At 51.9% G+C, this 23,426-nt stretch overlaps 1 protein-coding gene across 12 annotated transcripts in view; it reads right to left on the reverse strand.

Moving 5' to 3' along the window:
- Positions 1-23,426, reverse strand: part of LOC134093100 (nucleosome-remodeling factor subunit BPTF-like) — a 42,906-nt gene that overhangs the window by 1,433 nt on the left and 18,047 nt on the right. For 5 of the 12 annotated variants that reach the window (XM_062546439.1, XM_062546431.1, XM_062546423.1 and 2 more), the window contains 22 exons: positions 23,200-23,335; positions 22,562-22,780; positions 20,000-22,238; positions 18,694-18,830; positions 18,214-18,342; positions 17,422-17,572; positions 16,827-16,947; positions 16,139-16,379; positions 15,062-15,220; positions 13,205-13,338; positions 12,657-12,774; positions 12,163-12,371; positions 11,964-11,999; positions 11,103-11,322; positions 9,550-10,208; positions 8,154-8,236; positions 5,861-6,086; positions 5,107-5,381; positions 4,510-4,683; positions 3,753-3,945; positions 2,892-2,976; positions 1,707-1,893 (listed from right to left, as the gene is read on the reverse strand). In XM_062546439.1, coding sequence (XP_062402423.1) covers positions 1,707-1,893; positions 2,892-2,976; positions 3,753-3,945; positions 4,510-4,683; positions 5,107-5,381; positions 5,861-6,086; positions 8,154-8,236; positions 9,550-10,208; positions 11,103-11,322; positions 11,964-11,999; positions 12,163-12,371; positions 12,657-12,774; positions 13,205-13,338; positions 15,062-15,220; positions 16,139-16,379; positions 16,827-16,947; positions 17,422-17,572; positions 18,214-18,342; positions 18,694-18,830; positions 20,000-22,238; positions 22,562-22,780; positions 23,200-23,335 — 6,131 coding nt within the window. Of the gene's footprint in view, positions 1-42; positions 1,040-1,706; positions 1,894-2,891; positions 2,977-3,752; positions 3,946-4,509; positions 4,684-5,106; positions 5,382-5,860; positions 6,087-8,153; positions 8,237-9,549; positions 10,209-11,102; positions 11,323-11,963; positions 12,000-12,162; positions 12,372-12,656; positions 12,775-13,204; positions 13,339-15,061; positions 15,221-16,138; positions 16,380-16,826; positions 16,948-17,421; positions 17,573-18,213; positions 18,343-18,693; positions 18,831-19,999; positions 22,239-22,561; positions 22,781-23,199; positions 23,336-23,426 lie in introns of those variants that run through there. The other 7 variants (XM_062546441.1, XM_062546440.1, XM_062546436.1 and 4 more) reach the window with 6 other exon arrangements.

Below are 23,426 nucleotides of genomic sequence, written 5' to 3' on the forward strand. Positions count from 1 at the left end.
AAATACGGAAAGAAAGAGGAAACAGGTAAAGACCCCCTTGGATTACTTTTTTTTATTAAAAGCTTAACAGGTAATAAATGCACTAAGGAATACAAAACACAGGATGCCAGTGGGTCAGACATTGTTTTAGTTGAAGGGAAAAAATTCAGGAGAGAGAGAGCAGCCATGTTGGTGTGTTATTAGCCTTTCATATACAAAGAGAACATCCCATATACAGCTCCTGACAGGAGAGCAGAGTTCACCAGAAATGAACTAAAGAAACTAACATGTGAGCCACTGGAAACTTCCACCGGCCTAATAGCAATTTATCTACCATTATTTACTTTAAGTTGCTCCTTCACAAAAGGATATAAATGGATGTAAAATACAATGTACAAAAGGCTAAAAAAATAAAACAGAACAAAAAAAAAACAAAAAAAAAACAATGGAAATACTGGTAAATGAAAATATTTGCTTGACTGTCCTAATACGAACAGAAACCAAGTTCAGCTTATTCAACAACTCCTCATGAATAAAGTTTAAAAAGCCACCTGAATAACGTTTGGTGAGACTAACTACCAGTAATGTCTATCAATTCATTATGGAATAACCTGACTCCTTTCATTATGGAATAACCCGACTTATTACATTATGGAATAATCAGCCTTATTCCATCCTGGAATACCTGGTGCTCTAATGATTTTTGGACCAAATCAGCCAAGAAGGGGAAGATAGACTATTCTTGATACATTTCTTACTGTTCTCTATTCATGTACTGATGAACTGGAGGTAATGTAGCAACCGCTTGAAAAAAATGACAACATTTTCCCTTGCTTTGAGACCCGACATGGCTGCCACGCTGACAAACGCTTTGTTTTTGTACAGTGCAACTTCGATTGTTTCATCTGTACGTCCATAAACAAAACAATGAAAACATAATGTTGCCAATTTTTGTTTGACGAGAGACAAACAACACAGAGGTCCACAATTGGTTATTTTAGAGTGACCCTGGCATCCAGTTCAGTTTCCACCTACAACGTCTGAAACATGACATCACAATCTGTAGGGAAGAGAGGGAGGGAGGGAGAGAGAGAGGGAGAGAGAGAGAGAATGGATGATGTAAATAAAAAAACGCATGCCGAGCATGTAGCCATGACAACAGAAGCAAAAACACAAAACCTTGGGGGCGCTGGGTATCCCAAAAGGCAGCACAAAGTATTGGAGCTACGGCTAGCAATACAGCAAGCTAAGTTAATATGGCGGTCCTATATTGTGTCCACACACAGACTAGCATTACAATTAAACAAAAGTAAACACATAGACAGAGCATTAGCACACAGCAAATGGCGGAGGCGGTCGACTATTCCGTGCCAGTGACGGGGAGGGCAGCAACAAAGCAGTGACATTTCTGGTCAGCCAGCTAAGAGCAGGTCATGTTCATGATTAAAGCCAGCAATCATCCCACAAGAGGATGACTGAGGACTGAGGGGAAATGGGAAAGGGCCCAGGAGAGCAACAAGCCACAACGCTCATGGAAGATGATGAGCACAAAATAAACAAGACACACAGAGACAGAGACAGACAGAGACAGAGACAGAGAGAGAGAGAGAGAGACAGAGACAGAGAAAGAGAGAGAGAGAGAGAGAGAGAGAGAATGAAAGATCAAGAGACGAGCATGTGTGTGTATATATGTATATATATATATAAAAAGTTCTCTGGGACTTTACCTGCTTGCTTTGAACGCTTTGAGTTTCTGAACAAAGAAGCTCTCCAGGACCTCAGCACACTGATAGAAGGGCGAATCGCTGGGGTTATAGTAGCGGCAGTTGTCGAAGATTTTGGTCATGTCCGCCACAAACTCTGTGAGCTTGACGTAGAAGCGCTTCTGCAACCTTTCCTCCATCGTGGAGAGGTCTGGGATGGGGACAGAGAATCAAGAAAGTTGAGATTTATTTTAACAAAAAGTACAAGATACGCTACTTATAACATCATTTGTGACCTAAAGACACAACCAGTATTCAGAGGCACTAATTAGTACAAAAACATTTTAGTTACCAATTTTAAAACCCTTATTTTGCTTTTGGGCCTGATAAAAACCACTGCAGGCCACCTTCTGAGTAGGTATGATTTCAAGTCCCCAACAGTGGCCAGTCAGCTAGCCAGCTCGCACAGCCTCCCCCTTCAACACAGGGTAGCTACTGCTGGGTTTCCAGCCTCTCTGCCCCAAGGGAGCCGAGTCCAAATAAACATATCCGATTCTCACCCTCCCTCACCCCCCCCCCCCCTCACCCCACCCAACTGCCCCCACCTAAGTCAGCTGGGCGACCTGGAGCGCGTATCAAAGGGGCCAGCGCCTTTGACCGGCATCAACGTCCACCTTTGACTGCATGGAAAAGCTGAAGGAGTGAAAAACTCCTCCGGCGTTTGGGCCCCCTTCAAGTCTCTCTTTCGGGCACCCAGTGAAGAGAGAGAGGGAGAGAGAGAGAGAGAGGTAGAGAGAGAAAGAGGGAGCGCGTTCTCCGCGTTCCAGCGCAACAGAGAGCTGCTGTGTGCGAGGCTTTTCCTGGACTCATTAATGGTTTGTTTGTTCGCCAGTTCAAAAGGGCGTGTTGACGCAAGTCGCCATTTACATGGGCAGTTTGATCTGAGTTGGGGGGCCTTTTCCGTTAATGGCCACCGCTGGACGGGCCGGCGAGGCAATTTACTTCCCCGCCACCCCTCAATAGGCCGGTCAAAAAACGCCCGGGGGCCGACCGGCCGTCCGTCACGGAGCTTTTTCATGATGAAAGGGTGCAGCCGTGGCACCTCCACGAGCACTCGGAGTGGTGTGGGGCTGGTGGAGGTGGGGGTGGAGGAGGTGGGGGTGGAGGAGGTGGTTTAATGGGGCTGGGTGTTTTCCTGGGGCTACTTACCCATGGGCTCCTTTATGACGCCGTAGTAATCTGGAGCATCGTTGGGATCCACCGGCTCCAGGAAGGGCCACGCCATTTTGTGTGCCTGAGAAGAGAAGGATGAAAGAGAGGGAAAGAATGAGAGAAAGAGAGAGAGGGAAAGAGAGAGAGAGAGAGAGAGAGAGAGAGAGAGAGAGAGAGAGAGAGAGAGAGAGAGAGAGAGAGAGAGAGAGAGAGAGAGAGAGAGAGAGAGAGAGAGAGAGAGAGAGAGGGAGGGAGAGAGAGAGAGAGAGAGAGAGAGAGAGAGAGAGAGAGAGAGAGAGAGAGAGAGAGAGAGAGAGAGAGAGAGGTGGGGGGAGAGGGGGCAGGCAATAAAGAGAATAGGAGGGAAGGAGAAAGAAAGAAAGGGAGGGAGAGAGAGAAAGACCTTTGCATGAAAAAAACGAAGAAGCAAAACAAACCATGAGGCCCGATATTGGAAGCAGCTGGTTCAATAAGACCAGATGTGCCGTCCCTTCCACTCTCTCCCGACCACGCACGAGGGGAAACACAGGCAGGGAAAGAACAAAGCAGGGGGAGGAATAGAATGCAAGAAATAAAGACAGGAAAAAGAATAAAAGGACAGAAAAAAAGGACGAAGACGAAGACGAGGAAGAAGAAGAAAAAGAGGGAAGAGAGAAAAGCAAACTCTCCCGGGAAGACGTCCAAGGAGAGGCCTGGACGGAGCAGCGGAGATCAGATAAAGAAGGGGATGGTGAGGGAGAACAGCGCCTGTATTGTTTCCACGGTGACTGGAGAGAGAGAGACAGAGCGGACTGGCGTGTACGAGTGTGGGTGGGGTGGCGTCGGCGGGCGAACGGGCTTCGCGTGTTGTCGACGTACCTGTAGGGAGCGCAGGATTCGCCGCAGGCCCTCGTAGTCCTTGTCGGTGAGCGGCGTGAGCACGGTCATGGCGTCCTCCGTGGACTGGCACTGCGGGCACACGTAGACGTCGATGTGCGTGGCCTCGCTCTGCAGGATGCCCACGCAGCGCCCGTGGTACCAGTTCTGGCAGCGGTCACAGCCGATGTAGAACCTAAGGGCGCGAGAAACAGGGGCGGGCGGAAGGGGGGCAAAAAAAAACAAAGAGAGAGAGAGAGAGGCGTATCGGTCAGGTCACGCTCGACATAACTTGGCATTAGTTCCTTTCAATCAGCATGTTTGGTTTGGGGCGAGGAGACGGGACAGATACGTCCAGGTCCTGTCCTGACAAGCTGTGCTACTGAAACCTGACCTCTACAGCTCACGTAATCACACAGCGTACGCTTGGCCACCAGCCCTGGCTGCCTTGCTTTACTAGTTATGAATGACCACAGCCAGGAAGACCAAGGAATTTGATTCCCAGGCAAAAAACAATCAGTAGTGAAATACAGGAATGTCGTTAACATGCAAATCACATACAAAACACAGCCTGGTCCAAGTCGTTAATGTAACTAGTAAGTCAATGACGATAGTCTAATCAATTGACGGCTCCAGTGGCTAATTGACGGCTCCAGTAGCTAATCAATCGACAGCTCCAGTAGCTAATCAATCGATAGCTGCAGTGCCTAATTGACGGCTGCAGCAGCTAATCAATCGACGGGCGCTCTCGGGTCCTTACTGGGCTTCGTCGTAGGGCGTGCGGCAGATGCAGTAGAGCTCCTCCGTGCTGCCCTCCTGCGCCCGCTTGCACTCAGCGCAGATGTAGTCGTCCATCTTCACTGCATCCTTCTCCGTCACGCCCACACACTCGCCGTGGTACCAGTTCGTGCACAAGTCACAGCCGATGTAGAACCTAGTGGAGTGGAGCAGATACAGAAACAACAGATACAAGATGTTTCGATGAGGTAGACAGATGTGGCGTGGATCTACCACATGAATACCAACAAAAAACCAAGAATGGAAAAAAATGATTCAAATTCTGGTTTCCTAACAGGTTCCCAAAATAGAACGTGACCTAATATAAAACAGTCCCTCGGTATCAACAACTATCAATTTCCAAAAGTAACAAGCTATGCAATAATAAGCACACTGTATGTATGCACTACTTTCAATGATCTGTATTGTGTCAAAGATTCCTGCCAGTTCTGCCTGCCATTCCTCAAGTGGAAGTGCTACCAAGCCCAAAGTAATAGGTATGCTGATGATCTATTTATACTTCAGCATGCTGATTCGTGAACCCATGGCTAAGCCGTGTAATGACTCGATGGAAATTTACTTGGACTCGTCGTAGGGCGTCTTGCAGACACAGTACAGCTTGGAGTCCTTGGTGGTGGCCTTTGAGGTAGTGGAGATCATCTTCTTCTTCTTGGCCTTGACCGAGGTGGTGACGTCGCGCTCCTCCTCCCGCTTGCGCTTGTGTCCGGTGGCGGTCAGGGCGGAGGCCGGGCCCAGGCCCGACTGGGCGTGGGAGGCCGCAGATGCCGCGGCGGCGGCAGCCTGAGCCCGCTCCTTCTCCCGCCGCAGCTTGCCCAGGTCCCTCTTCAGCTCCTCCTGGTGGGGTGGAGGGGAACAGACAGACACATCAGCACCATGGCAACGTTGGCCAAAGACACCTGCACCTGAGGTACTCTGACTTCATGAAATAGACGCTGTGATGTTCATGAAGTACAAAAATATGTTGATCACAAGTTGTTATGGCTTTGCAGCTTCAAACAGCAGAAGCTTATTGCGTTTGTGAGGTTACGCGCTAGGTACAAAGCGGAAGGCCAACCTTGTTCTCCTCAACACTCAACAGCAGTCTATACCACACAATCAATGGTCTCGAGGCAGTGCATCATCCCCTTGAGGCCTACTTGATTCACAGGCCTTGCTATCTTTCCTGATCGTTACCAGAGATGAAGAGTCCATTGACTCCTGAGGAGTCCACTCTTTAGTGACCATCCACCCTTGGGTGACCCTCCACCCCAATGACCATCCACCCTAGGGTGAGCACCCCTCCTTCGACACACCACCCCCCCCTCACGGCTCACCTGCACTTCTATCTGCAGCTCCTTGTCCAGCAGGGCTCTCTTCTTGAGGATCTCGGCCTTGAGCTGCTCCTTGTGCTTGTAGAGCAGCGCCGAGAGGCGCGTGGCGTTCTGCTTGCTGCGCTTCTGCTCCACCGTCTCCTCGCGCTTGCGCTTCTTGGCCGCCTGTCGCTCGGCCTTGTCGATCTTGTCCAGGATGTACTTCATCACCTGGTTGCACACGATCATCCTGGAGACCCGGGAGGAAACGGGGCAGAGAGTTAGAAAAAAATCGGGAACGACAGAGAGAGAGAGAGAGAGAGAGAGAGAGAGAGAACTTTGCCATATTCAGCACATGCTCTCCAAAGAAAATGTCTTTGTGATTTAGATAAGGCTTTTTGTTTGCACAGGATCATCTTGGAAAATGGGATGGATATGGGGCAAAAAAATGGGGGAAAGAGACTGAAAGAAAAAAAAAGACCTTTGCTTAATTTATATGCTCTACAAAGTTCACGTCTACACTAGACGTTTTATTCACTTGAAACGTTCCCATCGCTGACGCTTGCGCTACGACAACGTAGATTGCAGATAATTTGATTTACGGTTTTATTTAATATGAGCATTTTCCTGAATAAATTATGTCTGGAGATCAGCTACAGCGATTTGACCGTTTGAAGCTAAAAATACAGTCCACTTTGCTTTGGCACACTCGGAGGAATTTGAGGAGAACAGATAAAGTCACACGAGCTCTGGGAGGTGAATATCAGCCGACGATAATGTGCTGAAGTAGCAACGGCGGTGCCAAACGTTTTCGAGAAATACGGCTGACATCACCTCGCGTTCACATTTGAGGCGGTTTCCCTGTTGCTATCGCTAGATAACTTTTTTTAAGATTTAAAAAAAAAAAAAAAAAATTGCGGTGAATTATGACGGAAAATTAATGAGGCCTCTTCAGGCTTCTGCAACTCTTTTGAGGAAAATAAAAGTCAAGTTTGAAACTTGAAGTGACACTGATTGGAAACACCCTCTCCCGAACAAACAGACAAGTTTTTCATTCTTTTTTTTTTTTTTAAAAAAGGGAGACATTCCAACTAGTCTTCCCCCCCAACAAAAATACAGCCCATGTTATTCAGATCCGCTGTTCCAGCGCCATCACGCCCTCCAGATTTGCAGCCCTCGCGAGCGAGTGAGTGAGTGAGTGACTACTACAACGCTGTCTGAGGACTGAGATTATGCAGCGGCGTGTTTTACATGCGAGCGCTCCAAGGCCAGATGGGGCACAAGTGTGCTTTTGTTCGGCGTTATTTGTTTTGGTATGTGCTGGATGTGGAGCTGAGGATGGGCGGAGGGCCCAAGGTGGAGGAGAGGAGAGGAGAGGAGGAGCAGGAGGGGGGAAGAGGAGAGGAGAGGAGAAGTGTAGGAAAGGAGGTGAGAGGAAAGGAGAGGAGGAGAAGAGCAGGACGAGGAGGAAAGAAGATAGGAGAGGAGAGTGGAGGAGAGGAGAGGAGCAGGGAAGAGGAGAGGAGCGGGAGATTTTCTCCTCCTGGCCGCTTCTAGAGCAGTGGAGGTTGGAGGAGGCGGAGGAGGATGGGGGGAAAACACACACACACACACTTCAGCACACACACACACACACACACTTCAGCACACACACAGCACCAGCTGTGGAGGGGGTCAGAGGTCAAGAAGAGTTCCCAGACTAAGAGCGAGAGAAAGGAGAGGGGAAAAAAACAAGAGAGATGGACATAGTGACGAAGGAGAGGAGGAGACGGTGCAGCAGCAGGAGGAGGAAAAAGAGGAGGAGGAGGAGGCGGCGGCACTGGAGTGGTCAGATGGCCGATGCTGGAGTGAGAGTGACTCAACAGGACGAGAACAGAAAGGCACACAGGGAGTCGCAGAGTGAAGATGGAGCGGAGGTGAGACACGCAGAGCGAGCGTTTAAAAACAGCACTGGGACAGAGACAGAGAGGGGAGGAGGAAAACAAAATGGAGAGAGATGAAAGGAGGAGAACGAGCCGGTGGTCAACCGCCGCTGGACGGGACACAGAGGGGAGTGGGAGCGCCGCTGGAGAGCCGCCACTTCAGGTGCCGTTTACCCATCTGTGGGCTCGCTGTGGTCAGCTGCCCCTGCCCACGTCTGGGTCAGAGCCGCTGGACGAGACAGTGTTATGATTCAGCTGCACAGGGACGGGCAGGTGGTGAAAGGGACAGTGGGGAGGGAGGAGGGGGAGGGTTGACAAGGTCGTCCCCAGGCAGACAGACAGACAGAGGGGTGGGGTGAGGGGTCAGTGGAGGGTCAGGACCCCGGGGGCCTCACCTCTGGTTCTCCTCCCGCTCGGCCGGGGACATGGTCTTCTTCTGCTTCAGGTGCTCGATGACCGCGTTCTGCTTCATCACCACCTGCAGGCCGCAGAGGGGGAGTGCACGGTTAAACACGGCGGACATCACACACACACACGTGTGCACACACACACACACTCTTTTCCACAATCTAATGTGTGCGGCCAGTATACACACACACACAGGCACCCACATACATTCTTTTCCACAATCGAATGTGTGCGGGCAGAAAACACACACACACACACACACACACACACACACACACACACACACCATCCTATGAACAGACACCACACACACACACACACACACACACACACACGGGGAGACACCACACACACACACACAGGCACACGCACTACCACTAGAAGAAGAACCTTTCCAGGAAAAAAAGACACACGTGCATGCAGAGAGAAAGCAGTATTAAGACTAAGACAAACACAGTGGACACGAACACACATAAACACACATGCAGCCCCACAGACAGAGAGACATATACAAAGGACAGACATAATCTCTCCCATACCATTCATCACCACAGCAGGACCTGGCCCTGGGACACCCATAAGGGCCCGACACACAAACACTCCATGACAGTATGTACACAAACACACATATGACATGGTTACACACAGAGCACACACACACGTACCACAACCCCTACACACACACATGCAGACAGACACCAGGGCCACCACCAGTGGCTCAGAAAATAAACCCAGATGCACAACCTCAGGAGAAGGACAGCGGACTGTTTATGTATGAAGGGATAGGCCCTGTGGTGCACCTCTCTCCCCTCTGCTCTCCTGGCTCTGTGTGCCTCAAGGTACAGAACACTATAGACAGGACACGGCGCTCCACCATCACCATTTCAACTGCTTCACTTGCTACCCATGAGGTGCCTCTCATATAAAGTTTATACGTCCTCCCTCGCTCCTCGGGCCTCGATCCTCACTGATCTACATAAAGAATGATGGGGCGGCAACAACGATAGTCTATCCCTTCGTCTATCTTTCTTTATGTAGATCAGTGAGGATTGAGGCCCGAGGAGCGAGGGAGGACGTATAAACTTTACATGAAAGGCACCCATTGACCCTTTGATCTGGGTCTACCCATGATCCTCCACACCCATCTCTCTACCCATGATCCTTCACACCTATGAATACCCATGATCCTCCTCACCCATGTCTACCCATGATCCTCCACACCCATCTCTCTACCCATGATCCTCCACACCAATGAATACCCATGATCCTCCTCACCCATGTCTACCCATGATCCTCCACACTCATCTCTCTACCCATGATCCTCCACACCTATGAATACCCATGATCCTCTCCACCCATATCTCTACCCATGCTGCTCCTCACCTGTTTCTGGATGAGCTGGCTCTGGCTGCTGGCCTGCTGCTGCTGCTCCCGTCGCGCCTCCTGCGTCTGGCGCTTCTTCTGCTGCTGCTGCTCCCTCAGCTGCTGGATGCGCCGCAGCTGCTCCTGCACGCTGGCCGTCTGGATGGTCACCACGTTCTGGATCTGCTGCCCGCCCGCCGCCACCGCGGCGCCGCCCACCTGCCCCTGCACCTGCCCCTGCACCTGGGCGCCCGGCCCCGCGGCCAGCGGCTGCTGCTGCTGGAGCTGGATGGGCAGCTGCAGCTTGATCTGCTGCCCGCCGGCGCCGCCCTGCTGGGCCTGCAGCTGGATCTGGAGGCCCGGGACGGTGATGAGCTGCTGGGCGTGCAGCTGGAGGGGCGCGCGCACCTGCTGCGTCTGGCCCGGGGCGCCCCCTGGCGGCTGCTGCTTGAGGACGGCGCCCGGCTGCCCCACCAGGGCCTTGACCTGCAGCGGCGTGGGCGACTGGATGGGCATCTGGGCCTGCGGGTGCGGCGGGATCTGCGCCTGCGGCGTGGTGGGGGGCGTGCGCGGCGTCAGGGCGCCCGCCTGGAGGGGCGCGGCCGCCTGGGCCGGGGAGGACTGGGCGGCCGGCTGGAGGTGGGGCTGGGCGGGCACGGCGAGCTGCTGCTGGCCCTGACCTGCTCCGGGGGAACACACACACAGAGACACACACACACAGACAAACAAACAAACAAACAAACAAACAAGAGACACAAACAAACAAACATTCACAGAGACACACATTCACAGAGACACACACACACAGAGACAGATTGTAAGTACTGTGGAGGTCAATACATGAGTGTTGTTATGCCATAAAGAAATAACAACATGCTTTGCTGCAGTTAGTCTAAAGATGACGGCTTCTCTCAGAGTGCACTGAAGCCATCATCATCATCATCATCATCATGTTATCAAGCAATAAACTCATGTCATGGTAAAAGCCGCCCCTGTCAGAGGGAGATAGTGGGCTTAGGGGAAAAGCTTCTCTAAACAAGCTGTGGCCACCGTAACGTTTGCGTCATGTTTACGTGATCAATGTTTTTATTTCATGTTCCCATCCCACCTCTGCTGGATGTTCCAGGAGGGCTCATGAAAATCGGCATGTAACATTAGGGGAGGGGCATGGGTGGGGTGGGAGGGGGTTTCCCCTTCTGGATCACACTCCTCTGAACACCCTCACCCAGATCTGCCAGACATAAAACTTTATGGGGGTCCACCCTGCCTGTGATATCATAGGGTGTGTGTGTATGCATGTATGTGTGTGTGTGTGTGTGTGTGTGTGTGTGTGTGTGAGTGTCCGGTGTTATCTGAGGAGGAGTTGCCATGAAAACACAGTGTGCGTACAATAGGCCAATAAAATAGGTGAGTAAAGAGTGGTGATGCCTGTGTGCTGGTGCTATGCTGGGCAAGCAGCCCTAGTGGGCATGGAAACAGCACGCCATTATGTGCTAATGAAATGTAGCGGGTTCCTGAGTTGGCACTACATTGGCGTTGACGTCTGCTGCGGAGCGGAGCGGGGCGGGGCGTACCTGGCGTGGCGGGGGCGGCGTTGGCGGCCGTCGTGGCAGGAATGGGGGTGAAGAGGAAGCGCTGCACCTGGCCGTTGGGCAGCGCCGCCTGCATGAGCTGCTGGCCGGGCCGCGGGATCACCGTGACGCCCTGCGGGATGACCTGCAGCTGCCCCGTGGTCTGGCCCTGGCCCTGCACCACCACCGTCAGGCCCTGCGCAGGCTGCGTCCCAGAGCCCTGCTGGACACCGGGAGAGAGGGAATCAAATCACATAGATAAACAAACAGGGATAGCAGGCAAGACGGAACAGGTTGAGTGAGAGAGAGAGAGAGAGAGAGAGAGAGAGAGAGAGAGAGAGGGAGGCCGAGAGAGAGAGAGAGAGAGAGGGAGGCCGAGAGAGAGAGAGAGAGAGAGGGAGAGAGAGAGAGAGAGAGAGATAAGCAGAGTGTGAATTAATTTGGGCTCAATATATCAGCATATCAGCAGCCGTGGCAATTTCATGGACAGAAAAAAAATATTTCTTTCTAGGGAAATTTCTATGAATAAATAATTGAAAGGAATAAAAATCACTTACATAAACAAACAGGGATAGCAGGCAAGACGAAACAGGTTGAGAGAGAGAGAGAGAGAGAGAGAGAGAGACAGACAGAGAGAAAGAGAGAGATGGACAAAGGAGAGAAGGATGGAGATGTAGAAAGACGTGAGAGGACAGGAGAAAGGAAGGACAGACAGAGCAATGATGGAGGGAGGGGGTTGGAGTAAAGACGGAAACCTCAGAGGACAGAAGCGTGAGCAGCTACTGAAAATAAGTGCTGTGGCCTCAGCCCAGACGAGGAGTGCGGGTGAGGGGGAGGTGACTCTGAGGGGGAGGTGACACTAACCTGCGGCCGCTCCACTGCTGCTCCCTGCTGCTTTTGCTGCAACAAGAGAAACCGCCCGCATGAGAATCACATGTGTACACTGTATTAACAATCACCATCTCACAAGAGTTCGTGTTTACAAAACAAACTACGGCCGGTCATTAACCCAAAACAAGCCCAATTTACTGCACATAGAGACTGGAGCCCGGTGTGTCCTCACCTGAGCCCCCTGGGTGAGCTGCGTGAGCTGGGCCAGCGTGAGCTTGACCTGCCCCTGCTGGGCGCGCTGGCCTGGAGGGGTCTGAGGGGCCACGGGGGTCCCCGGGGACGCGCCCGCCACGCGCTGCCCTGTGGTGGTGGCCACGGGACTGGCCCCCGAGAGCGCCGTGGAGACCGGCTGGCCGTGGATGATCACCTGCTGCGTCTGGCCTGTGGAGGAGACGCGTGCGCGAACACACGCAGACACAGACAGACAGACGGACAGACAGACAGACAGAGAGACAGAGAGACAGAGAGACAGAGACAGAGAGAAACACACACACACACAAACACAAACACAGAGGTGATTAATGCCTTCATAGCGTTGCCAAGGACAGCTACGGTCCACCTATTACAACACCAGAAAATCCTATAAAACAGCATCGTGCTAATCTCCATGAAGAGAACTTCAAAACGTTCATGAGAAGAGACGCTGAGGCGAAAAGAGGCGCCCACCTTGCTGGACGACCAGGGGCGTGCGCAGGATGGTCTTGCCCAGAGTGCTGCCCTGCTGGATGGGCGTGCGGATCACCGTCATGCCTGAACGGATCTGTCCCCCGGTGGTGGTGATCAGCTGAAGGGTTGAACCGGAGAGGGTTAAAGCGGAATGAAGGATCTTTGGTTGAACACATACAATCGTTGAGTAACAACAACAATTCTGCCTGTGACAGAAGACTGTTATGATGTGGTGGACGATGACAACCGAGCACGGCGCTTCATCCTATCAAGTCTGGACACGGTGTGTCACTTCTGGTTAAGTCACTTAACGACACACAACCAGCGCTTCAGCTTCACTTTACAGACATGATGTCTGCATATTTCAGCCTTCTCTCACAAGCGCCGTTAAATCCTGTTTATTTGCTTTGAACAGACGGCCACCATCCCCAACAGCTTGGCTGTCAGACAATAGGAAGGCTGTAGATGCCCAGTGTTGTGACTAAGAAGACCAAGTGTCTGCCTGTGTGTGTGTGTGTGTGTGTGTGTGTGTGTGTGAGCAGTCGCACCTGCTGCCCTGGTGAGCCTGGCGTGTTGGGCTGGATGTTGATGGTGGTGGTCCGCGGCTGGAATGACGTGAAGGTTTGCTGGTTGCCGGCGGCGCTGGATGGAATGATGCCCAGGACTTTCTGCTGGATCATGCCTAAGAAAGAAGCCATTCTCTCTCAGCACAGGGCTTGGCCTCACAATGGCGCCTCAACATGCACAACACAGCACTCCACACCACCACAACGTGATGTCCGACTACTCAAAACAATGGCCATGCAAAAACAGTTACTCGTTTAACGTCTGCAGACTGCATTCCTATGAGGGAGAACCAGGTTTCCTAGTATGAGATACCCACATTTTAATGTGTATTTTTAATAGAGTGAGAAGTTTGTTTGCTTGCTGCTGGGGCAACTCTATCGTTTCATCAACCTTTCACTGGCTATCAAGTTCTAGGCTCGACCTCCAGAACCGGGCCAGATCTATTGTGGGTGAATTTCTCGGTGCTCATGTCAATGCACTAATTGTGCCCCGCCTGACTTTAATGTTTCGCCGAGGTCTTTGAAGGTTGCCATGGTAAATATTAGCCACCAGAGTGAACCCACCCTTCAAAGTGTTGCTGCGCACGCGAGCACGAAGGCCTGCTCATAAATTATGCATAGAATCGGTTGCACTTCGACTGTTTCATTTTATCCAGACACGGTAGCCGTTTCATATTTTCGTCAGTTTTAGTCGATTCTAACAAAAATAATACTACGTCACCCAAGCCGACGTCTTAAAACCACCTTCTAAAATTAAGAAAAGTTATCTTATTTCTCCTTCCTTCATCGCCTTCTGTGGTCGGACTTCGGCGGCTAGATGGGTAAAGATACACTTCAAGAGGTCTCTCTTCAAAGCGCGAGGGTTAAGCCGATCTTTAGGTCGAGGTTTGCACCACTGGCCAAGCATCAAACAAGCACTTCTTGGAGCTCTGTTTGCAGAGCTAGCGACACACTTCTGTTTGAGGCGGAAAACAAGAAGAGACCCCTGTGTGTAGCGCGCTACCTGTCTGAGAAGCCAGACCCCAGGATAAACTTGTTTTCATGCTCACTTCCTCAACTTCCTCCAAAACAAACAACCTCGACTCGAAACGCTTGCACTGGAAAAACACACGCCTGTCTGTTTTACGGACGCCTCTTTTAACGAATCATGGGTGTCACTAGACGGGCGCGCTGTTTGTTTGTGGAGTAATTTGGCCCATCCGCTATACGCGGACGTTCCTACTGTGTGTGTGCGCGCTCGCGTTTGTGCCTAATTTGTGGTACTCAGTGTGTGGCAGGGTGCCAACAGTCAAACAAATTTGAGACTTTTTGAAAGATAATAGCAAAACAACAGACAGAATGTGGCAAACTATGCATTACTAATTCAAGTAATGCATACCGCTATGTTGGTTACTTTTGGCACAGGGAACAGTCACCAGTCAATTAGGATAATATTGTGCCTTGACACCGTCTTACAGACTTGATATATGTCCTGAACTTTGAAGGCTCTGCCAGTTCAGACGACACTGACTTGGAGGAGCCCGGTGCATTGGCCAGGTTACGGCTCTAACTCATTTTAACAGACTACACAGCACAAGCCTCAAATGGGGATCCAGGAATAGCCTGTTTTTTTCGGCAGCGGGCGCTGCGCATAATGTCTCGGGAGCTGGACACGCCGTGCCATCCCTGACTCGGTTGTGCCAAGAGTGACCACTGATTCATACGCTGGCATGCAGTGAGGACAGTGGCGGACTGATGGATGGCCAGAAACACAACATCGTTACTCCCCAACCCCCCCAAAGCCTGGCAGAAAAGGTTGTGCCCATTTTTTTTTTCTTTTTTTTTTTTTTCTTCATGTACCTCCTTGAGTGGTTGGCACATTTAAGGTGACGATCTTGCTATTGGCGGGCAGCGGCAGCTTGGCAGTGATGACTTTGCCAGCCATGGTAACCGGCGTGCCGGTGATCTGGAACGTCTGCCCAGATGTAGTAGCGACCGTGGTGACGGTGCCGGCTGATGCTGGGATAGAATGCAGGTTTATTGAGGCGCAGAACCCCAGCACAACATCAACACAACCATGAGCACCCACAGGTTAGAGGAACAACGCTGCGGGACAAGTGAGAGGAGCCTCGGAAAGCTCTTGCTGCAGTTGTTATTTGACAAACACAAAATAAAGGCATCTAGAACACTCCCAAGGAAGCCAAGCACTGCTTACTTGCAATAACGTGTAGCTACTGACTAATGACTTTCTAATTTGGGGATCGTTTTGTCCATGTTTTAGTTGACTTAAAGAATATTCCTCGCCTTTCCTTTCCATATGGCTTGCAGTCTTCACACATGCTATGGGAGAATATGTGATGTTTTCAGTCTTGTGCATTTTGCGGTGATTTAATTGCATGTTCTAAAAATGCATAAAATGTAATGTCTTGAAAAAGTATCAAGACCGATGGCATTTCTCTGGCTCAGAGGAGCACTGAAGGACCGCAATGGGGCCACACACTCATTCTCAGACATATCAGTAAAGGGAGTATTGAGATCCTTTAAAGCTCAAGAACCACACACTCTTAAAGAAGCATTCAGATGATCAATCAGTACAGACTGGTCTTCAAGAGAATCTTAACCATGTGTGTTTAGTTAATTTCACACAGCAAAAAAATGTCCATCTTCCTTTTTTTTTTAATATTCAACCAAATTTCGTTTCAAGGCATGCAGCGATTCATTTACAAGGGCCATAAAATGTACTAGAACTGACAACTGGAAGTCCTAAATATAACTTACGGGGGAAAATAAAAACCCGGCGGCTAATTAAGTTATCCGTGTTGCTCTAAGTCAATCTTCTTGGCCATCTTCTTTCACAGTGAACCGCAGGGAGAAATGAAAGCCCGTGTCTAATCGAGTTAGGTCCGTGTTGCTGTAGGTCCGGTGCCATGTGCTTACCTGGTTGCTGGCCCGTCTGGCCCTGTTTGACCCAGGTTGCGAAGGTCTGCTGGAAGTTCTTGTTCTGCTGGAATGTCACGGGAGTGCCCATCTTGGTGGCCAGAACCACCTTGGTGCCCGGGGTGACCTGGCTGGTGAGCGAGCCCACCATCACCTTGGTGGTCGTGGGGGTGGAGGGGCTACCGGCGACGGTGATGGTGTTGCCCGCGCTGCCGCCGCTTTTCTGGAGCTCCAGACGTTTCTGTGAACAAGCACCAAAAAACGTGGTCAGTCAGTAGCACACGCTATACAGCAGGCAGCCATGAGGAAGCAATCATGCAGGAGACTGAGGAGAGCAAAAAGATAGTCCCACAACCGTAGGGTGAGGTAAGATCCTTCCCATGTTAAGATTTAGAGAGTTATTTCGTCTGGTCAGCAAAAGTTTGCCGTCCAATTAAAGGAATGAGTCAAAAGACAGACAATCTTTTACACTGGAGGTCAACGGAGAGGCGAGTTAGTAGATTTCAAATAGAGGACTTGGTGGCAAGGCACAATTTAATGCATTCAAATTGAACCGATTTGAACAGTTTTGCCCGTCTAATTTGAAAGGATTAGATTTCGGATCTCGACGGGAGTTAGATCAGAAGGCCAAGTCAGAGGGTTCATTGTCGTCGGCGTCGACCACCGGAACCTCGGCTGTCTATCCCACCTGCTCGACATCGACTCTCTCCAGGTTTACCCGAACATCCATTCGGGCCTTGAGCTCCAAAGACTTCCTCCGAGCACTAACCTTTGCCTGGTCCGCCGCCTGGGCCTTCTCCTTCTCCACCCTGTCGGGGAACAAGAGAACAGCGTTTACAGCCCGGCTGCTCAAGCGTGAGCCAACGACAGTAGGGAAGCTGGACATTAGGGAGGGGGAAAGAGAGAGAGACAGAGAGAGACAGAGAGAGAGAGAGAGAGAGAGAGAGAGAGAGAGAGAGAGAGAAAGAAGAGAGAGAGAGACAGAGGGATAGCAAACAACTCTAAGGTGGGCAATATGAAACATGTTTCATGTTTTCCCCCAACGTCCAGAGGGCAGTGCGAAAGAGTGGGGGCAAATCCACTGACCAGGAAGAGTCTCTACACTTGGTCCAACCCAAAAAAACAAGGGAGAGATGATGGTAAGAAAACGAGTCTGTTGTTTATTTGGTCTCTGTAGGTGTCCGGCTTGTGTATGCAAGTATGGGTGAAGATCAAGCAAATGACCCTTAGCAGGGCATTTCCATGATGTCCACAGCCCAGACAGTTCCACCACGCCACTGTACCTCTCTGCGAAGGCTCTGATCTCCCACAGGTCCAGCTCCTCCTCGGCGACCCACGTCTCTATGACGATGGGCCCCGTCTGCTTGGTGGGCTCCGGCTTCTTGGGTCGCAGGGCGCTGGAGCGCAGGCCCTTCCTCTGGGGCGTGGGGGTCTCTGTGGGGCCGAAGGGAAAAGGGCGGAGGTCAAAGGGCGAGAAGTGCTTAACTAAATACGACACAGACAATCACTAGTGGGAAGAACAGAGCCAGTGTCAACAACGTCTTGCAGGACTGAATCGGTACTTTTCCGAGAGACGGTTTGGAAAGAGGGAGGGAGGAAACAGCTGACATACCTTCAGGCAAAACTTAATTGAAATCTCTAAAGCCTGTAACTCTACAGTCAGGCTAAATCTCTAAAGCCTGTAACTCTACTGTCAGGCTAAGTCACTAAAGCCTGTAACTCTACAGTCAGGCTAAGTCACTAAAGCCTGTAACTCTACAGTCAGGCTAAGTCACTAAAGCCTGTAACTATACTGTCAGGCTAAGTCACTAAAGCCTGTAACTATACTGTCAGGCTAAGTCACTAAAGGCTGTAAATCTACTGTCAGGCTAAGTCACTAAAGCCTGTAACTCTACTGTCAGGCTAAGTCACTAAAGCCTGTAACTCTACTGTCAGGCTAAGTCACTAAAGGCTGTAACTCTACTGTCAGGCTAAGTCACTAAAGGCTGTAACTCTACAGTCAGGCTAAGTCACTAAAGCCTGTAACTCTACTGTCAGAGTTCTCCTGGTTGACGCCCTGGTTCTTTCCGTCTCACCTTTGGGTGTTTCTGGGACGCCGATGGGACAGATGATTTTCCTGATGCAGTATTCCGACCGAATGCCGTAGGGACCGACATCTCTTCGCTTGATGATCTCCGTGGTCGTTATTTCCGTCTCCGACGTTTCTGTGGCAAAGCGGCAGCAGTTAAGTTAGTCGCCAGAAACATCACGGGGAAGGTTAAATGAAGTCAACACAGTGCATCTGTTTTTAACAATACTGCATTTGGGAAAATCATTTGCTAATGAAAGGACTGACCACAACTTGCTGTTCAAGATAAATACATAACAAAATGAAAAAATGTACGAAGAGGACTGCTGACAGAGAAAGACAAGGATTAAGTCAAAGAAAAGAAGTCCAGCTAACAGAAACAGGCAAAAACCCCAAACCAACAACACAGTAAACGTCACAATAACTGAGGGACGGGTGGGGTGTGCAGACAGAGGGCTGAAATCCAGAAAAGAAGCAGCTGGGATACCTGTGCGCTCACCTGTGCGGGTGGTGCCAGCCTGAGAGGAGGGCTTGACGCCCATGTCGTCCCAGCGCAGGCTGGCCCACAGCAGCCTCAGCATCAGGCTGACCCCGGCCAGGGACTTCACCGTCTGCAGCCGGTACCTGCACCACAGGACACACACACAAACACACACACGGACACACACACACACACACGGACACACACAGTGTGATGGTTAAGATTTCCACGCGCTCAGTTATTAACAGTTCTTATTTTCAGAAACACGGTCAACAAGGTGGTGAGGTCCAGAAGCATGAGCCTCAATTGAAAGTGGAAACTCTAAGCTGTTGCAGATGTACTTTTTTGACACTGGAACGTCCTTCTGATGAACAGTAAAACATGTTCGAACCGCACTGAACTAAAAAGCCTGAGAAATTGGGAAAGTCACAACCTCAAAATGAACTGAAGAACTCAAAATTCACTGAGGGCAATTTTTTTTTTTCACAGACGCTCCACACACACACACGTTTTTCAAATTAAGCAGACGGGGGGAAGGATATTCCTCGTGTCACTTTTTTATGGGTCTCTATGTGGGAAAAACATCCTCAGTGGTTAAGTGCGGCAGCGGAGCATCCTGACACCCGACCAGCATGACTCACGTCTGCCCTCATACAGAAATGCCATTAAAAAACGCCCCGAAAATAACCGGCCCTGGTCCCAGTCTCCAGGAAGGGTCACTAGGGTTACAGAGCAAACAGTGCTCCCGACAAAACCATGACCTGGTGGAACAACATAACCTTCTCAGATGCATTAGACTTAAAAATGTATTCCGCTTTTTTTTTTTGCTATACTTTTATTTGGCGGGGAGCGAGCAGCTCCAAGCTGGGTCGTTTTTAGTGTAGTCTTTGAAGACGACACGCATGCACAGAGAGAGAGAGAGAGAGAGAGAGAGAGAGAGAGAGAGAGAGAGAGAGAGTAGTAACGGCTAAAGACGTAGTGTGCGAGTTGAACCCAAATCTACTTTTTGACAAATACAGTATAAACGGCTCCTTGCGGACCCTTAGCTCTGTTTTCATGTGTGCATGTTGCAACCCTGCGGTTTTCATGCAGTCCGCACTCTAAATGGGGCAAAAACATAATGGCTCGGACCAAGCCATAAATAATTCCGGCTAATCAACACACTGTATCATGAGCTTGGAAGGGAGGGGTGTAATTTGATTGGCTACCGAGCTAAAACATTAACAGGCGTTTGCCGAACGTTTGCTGACCCTCCCTTTAGTGTTTAGCGATTTGAAAAGGGAGCTCGAGAGAGAGCGGGGTTTTTCCATACCTCCAGGTGATGCCAAAGGTGGGTCTGGGCGAGGGGTACGGCCAGATGTCCAGCGCGGGCTTGGCGTTGTAGCTGAAGATGGGCACCTCGCGGATGCCCCCGCGGCGCGCCAGCTTGTGCAGGTCGTCGTTGGGCAGCACGAAGATGCTCTTCTTGCAGCTCTTGGTGACGAACTTGCGGTAGGAGGGCAGCGCCGTGCCCGAGCGCGCCTTCTTGGTGCGCGTGAACTTGAGCAGCCGCACGCGCTGCCGCGTCGAGTGCTCCTCGCTGCTGCTCGTCACGGAGATGGTGGAGCCCTTGAGGGTGGTGGTGGTGGTGGTGGAGGCGGAGGAGGAGGAGGTCGTGGTGGTGTTCACTTTACTGACAGAGAGGCTGTCGGTCTGGCCGTGCACTTGCGTCACCGTGGTTTTGGTGGTGGTCGTCAGCTTGGAGACGGCGCTGCTCTCGGTCGATGCTGCCGCCGTCGTCGTCGACGACACCACAGCTGCCTGGGCCCCCGGCGCCGCCATCGCCAGACGCACCGTCCGAGACTCGCTGGAGACCGTGGTCGACGTGGTGGTGGTGGTCGTCACTTGCGTCATGACCAGGGTCTCGGCGACGGAACCTCCCGCGCCGTTGCCCTCGGCGAAGTCGCTGCTGAGGCTGGAGTCCTCGGCGGAGGGGGCCGGGGACGGGCTGATTGTCTTCGGGGTCGTGACCTCCGACCTCAAACGCTCAGTGTCTGTTGTGCTGTTGTGCTCTTTGTTCCCGGCGTGTGCGGCGACCGCGTCCGTGGACGTGGCCAGCGTCGGAGCAGGACCCTGCAGGCTGTTGCTCAGCTTGGCCATCTTGGTGGGCGGCGCGTCTTCGGAGTCGTCTCCCGACACGCTCGGAGGAGGGGACACTAATAGGGAGGTGTGCGTGGGCGTGGGCGTTGGGGTCCTTTCCGCCTTGACGTCAGGCGCCACGTCCCCGTTCAGGAGCGGCTTGAGGGGGTCTTTCGAGAGCGGCGACTTCCCGTCCTCCGCGGAGCACAGGCTGTTCACTTTAGCCTCCACGCAGTTCGACAGTGGGTCCTTCGCCAGAGCACCGGACACCGAGTCTGTGTCCATCTCGGCGTCTCGCCCGTTCACTTTCACGGGCGAGGGAACGCGAGCGTCGGTCTCCATGGCCTCCTCTTCCTTCACGTCCTGCCTGGTGACCTGGAGACTTTTGCCGTTCTCCCCTGCGGACGACTCGGGCGACTCCGAGGTGGGCTTGGGTTCTTCTGGCGCCGCTAGCTGCGGGATGGCGCTGGTGTCGGCGGGCGCTGTGGGCGGGCTCGCCTGGCTTGTGCTGCTGCTGGGTGCGCTGACCGGTGCCGCCTGCTGCTGCTGCTGCTGCTCAGTAGTGCCCCCTGTGGACGAAGGGGAGGAAGTGCCAGGCTGCCCGGTGCTGGTGGAGTTTGCTGGTTGGAATGGAGGGGTGGCCCCTGCTAACGGATCAGTCCTTTGGGGCAGGGCACCCTGCGGCTCCCCCTGGCTGTGTGTTTGGTTCTCCAGCTTAATGCTGCTGCTAATGCTGCTGCTGCTGCTGCTTGCGTCCATTGCGCTCCCAGTCGTACCAGAGGCCTCTAGTGCTCCTCCTGTTCTGTCTGGGTCCACCTTGACCACCGGCTCTGTTGCGGCCGGCTTCACCTCAGTCTTTATTTGGAGTGTGGGGAGCTGGGGCGCTGGGGTCGGGGCTTGCGCTGGTGTCGGGGTAGAGGTCGGGGTAAAGGTCAGGGTAGAGGTCGGGGTAAAGGTCAGGGTAGAGGTCGGGGTGGTGGGGGTGGGGGTCAGCTCGACCTTGGGCTTGAGGCTGGGGGTCAGCTCGACCTTGGGCTTGAGGCTGGCCTGCTGCTTGCGGCGCTCCTGCCGCTGGCGCTCCTCCACCAGGTGCTGCTTGACGCGGCGCTCCAGGAAGCCGTCCAGCTTGGAGGTCTTCACCTTCTTCTTGTAGGCCGTGCGCAGCAGGAAGCCCTGGCTCACGTTCACCACGTCGTAGTTGAACGGCCGCTTCGGCTGCTGCCCCTGGAGGGCGCTCTTGGTGGCGCCGCCGTCACCGTCGCCCTGGGTGAGGTCCACCACCCCTTGCTTCGGGGAGCTGGCCTCGGTGAGGTCCACCACCTCCTTCGGGGAGCTGGCCTCGGTGAGGTCCACCACCTCCTCCATGCCCTCCTCCTGCTTCAGGGAGCCGGCCTCGGAAGGCTGCGGTGAGGGGCTGGCACCCTCGGACTTCCCTGCAGGAGAGGAAATGAGCCAGCGTTAGGAGACTGATGGGATTCTTTCCTTTCCTCAACATTCCTGAAGTAGCTACCCAGAAACGGTCTGCTCTTTGTTATTGCTCACGCCACAACTTTTCCACAGATAGCATTACATTTCAGACGCTATTAAAGGGTTTTTCTAATGTTAATAATACAATGCTCTAGTGTGTCATGGTGTCAGGTAGTGAAATCGACAACAAATACAAATACACAGTAACACCCTACTTCCAGTACCAGTTATCCAGTTATTCACCAGAAATCACCTCTTCTCATATCCACTTCCTGTTTTCTCTCCCTACCTTTGTGAGATTCCTCATCGGTCTCCATCTTGTCCTCGGCGTCGCTGCCCTTGGCCTTGTCCGAAGAGGCCTCGGGGTCCTTCTCGGGGTCCTTTATCGAGGGCTCCTCTGTGCTGTCGCTAGGGACGGTGGGGGTTTCTGAGGCGGCGCTCGACTCCACCGACTCCTTCTTCACGTCCGCGCCTGAAGCTGCGCTGGTAGCGCTGCCACTCTTGGCCGCTGTCAAAAACAAGAACACATACATCCATATTTCAGTAGGCCACATTTTAAAGACATTATTCAGCACGATATGGAATATGCCACCATGAGTTGGGGATCTGTGGATGTGATCTGCCCTCCATCCAGGGATTAAATAACAGGAGGTGCATCAGAAAGGCCAAAAGAATCAATATGGACCTCAGCCTTCCAAGTCATGGGCTGTTTCAGCTACCGTCTGGCTAGCGATATCGAAGTCTTAAGGCTCGGACCACCAGACTCCAGAACATACAACATACCATTTATCTTTATTTTATTTTGAGGAGCAAAAAAAACCCCAAACAATTTTACTCTCCCATACCCGTGTAATGAGAGGTAATAAAGATAATCTTGAATCTTGAATAATCAAGGGCAGAAAAAACGGATGATAATGATTTACACACCTTCCAGGTCCTTCCGGTAGTTGACGTTGGTGTTGCCGGGTAAACGTGGGACGAAGCGGTGAACGTGCGTCTTGCTGATCCAGCTCCACCCTCCGTACCCAGTCACCCTGTACTCCTCCCCCTTTTGCTTCCAAACCTACACACACACACACACACACACAGATGTGAGTAAGAAGAGACAGGGGGGAGAGAGGAGTGTGGAGGCATCCGAGGTAAAAACACACATA

Source organism: Sardina pilchardus, chromosome 1 (genome assembly GCF_963854185.1).
Source record: "Sardina pilchardus chromosome 1, fSarPil1.1, whole genome shotgun sequence".
NCBI lineage: Eukaryota > Metazoa > Chordata > Actinopteri > Clupeiformes > Clupeidae > Sardina > Sardina pilchardus.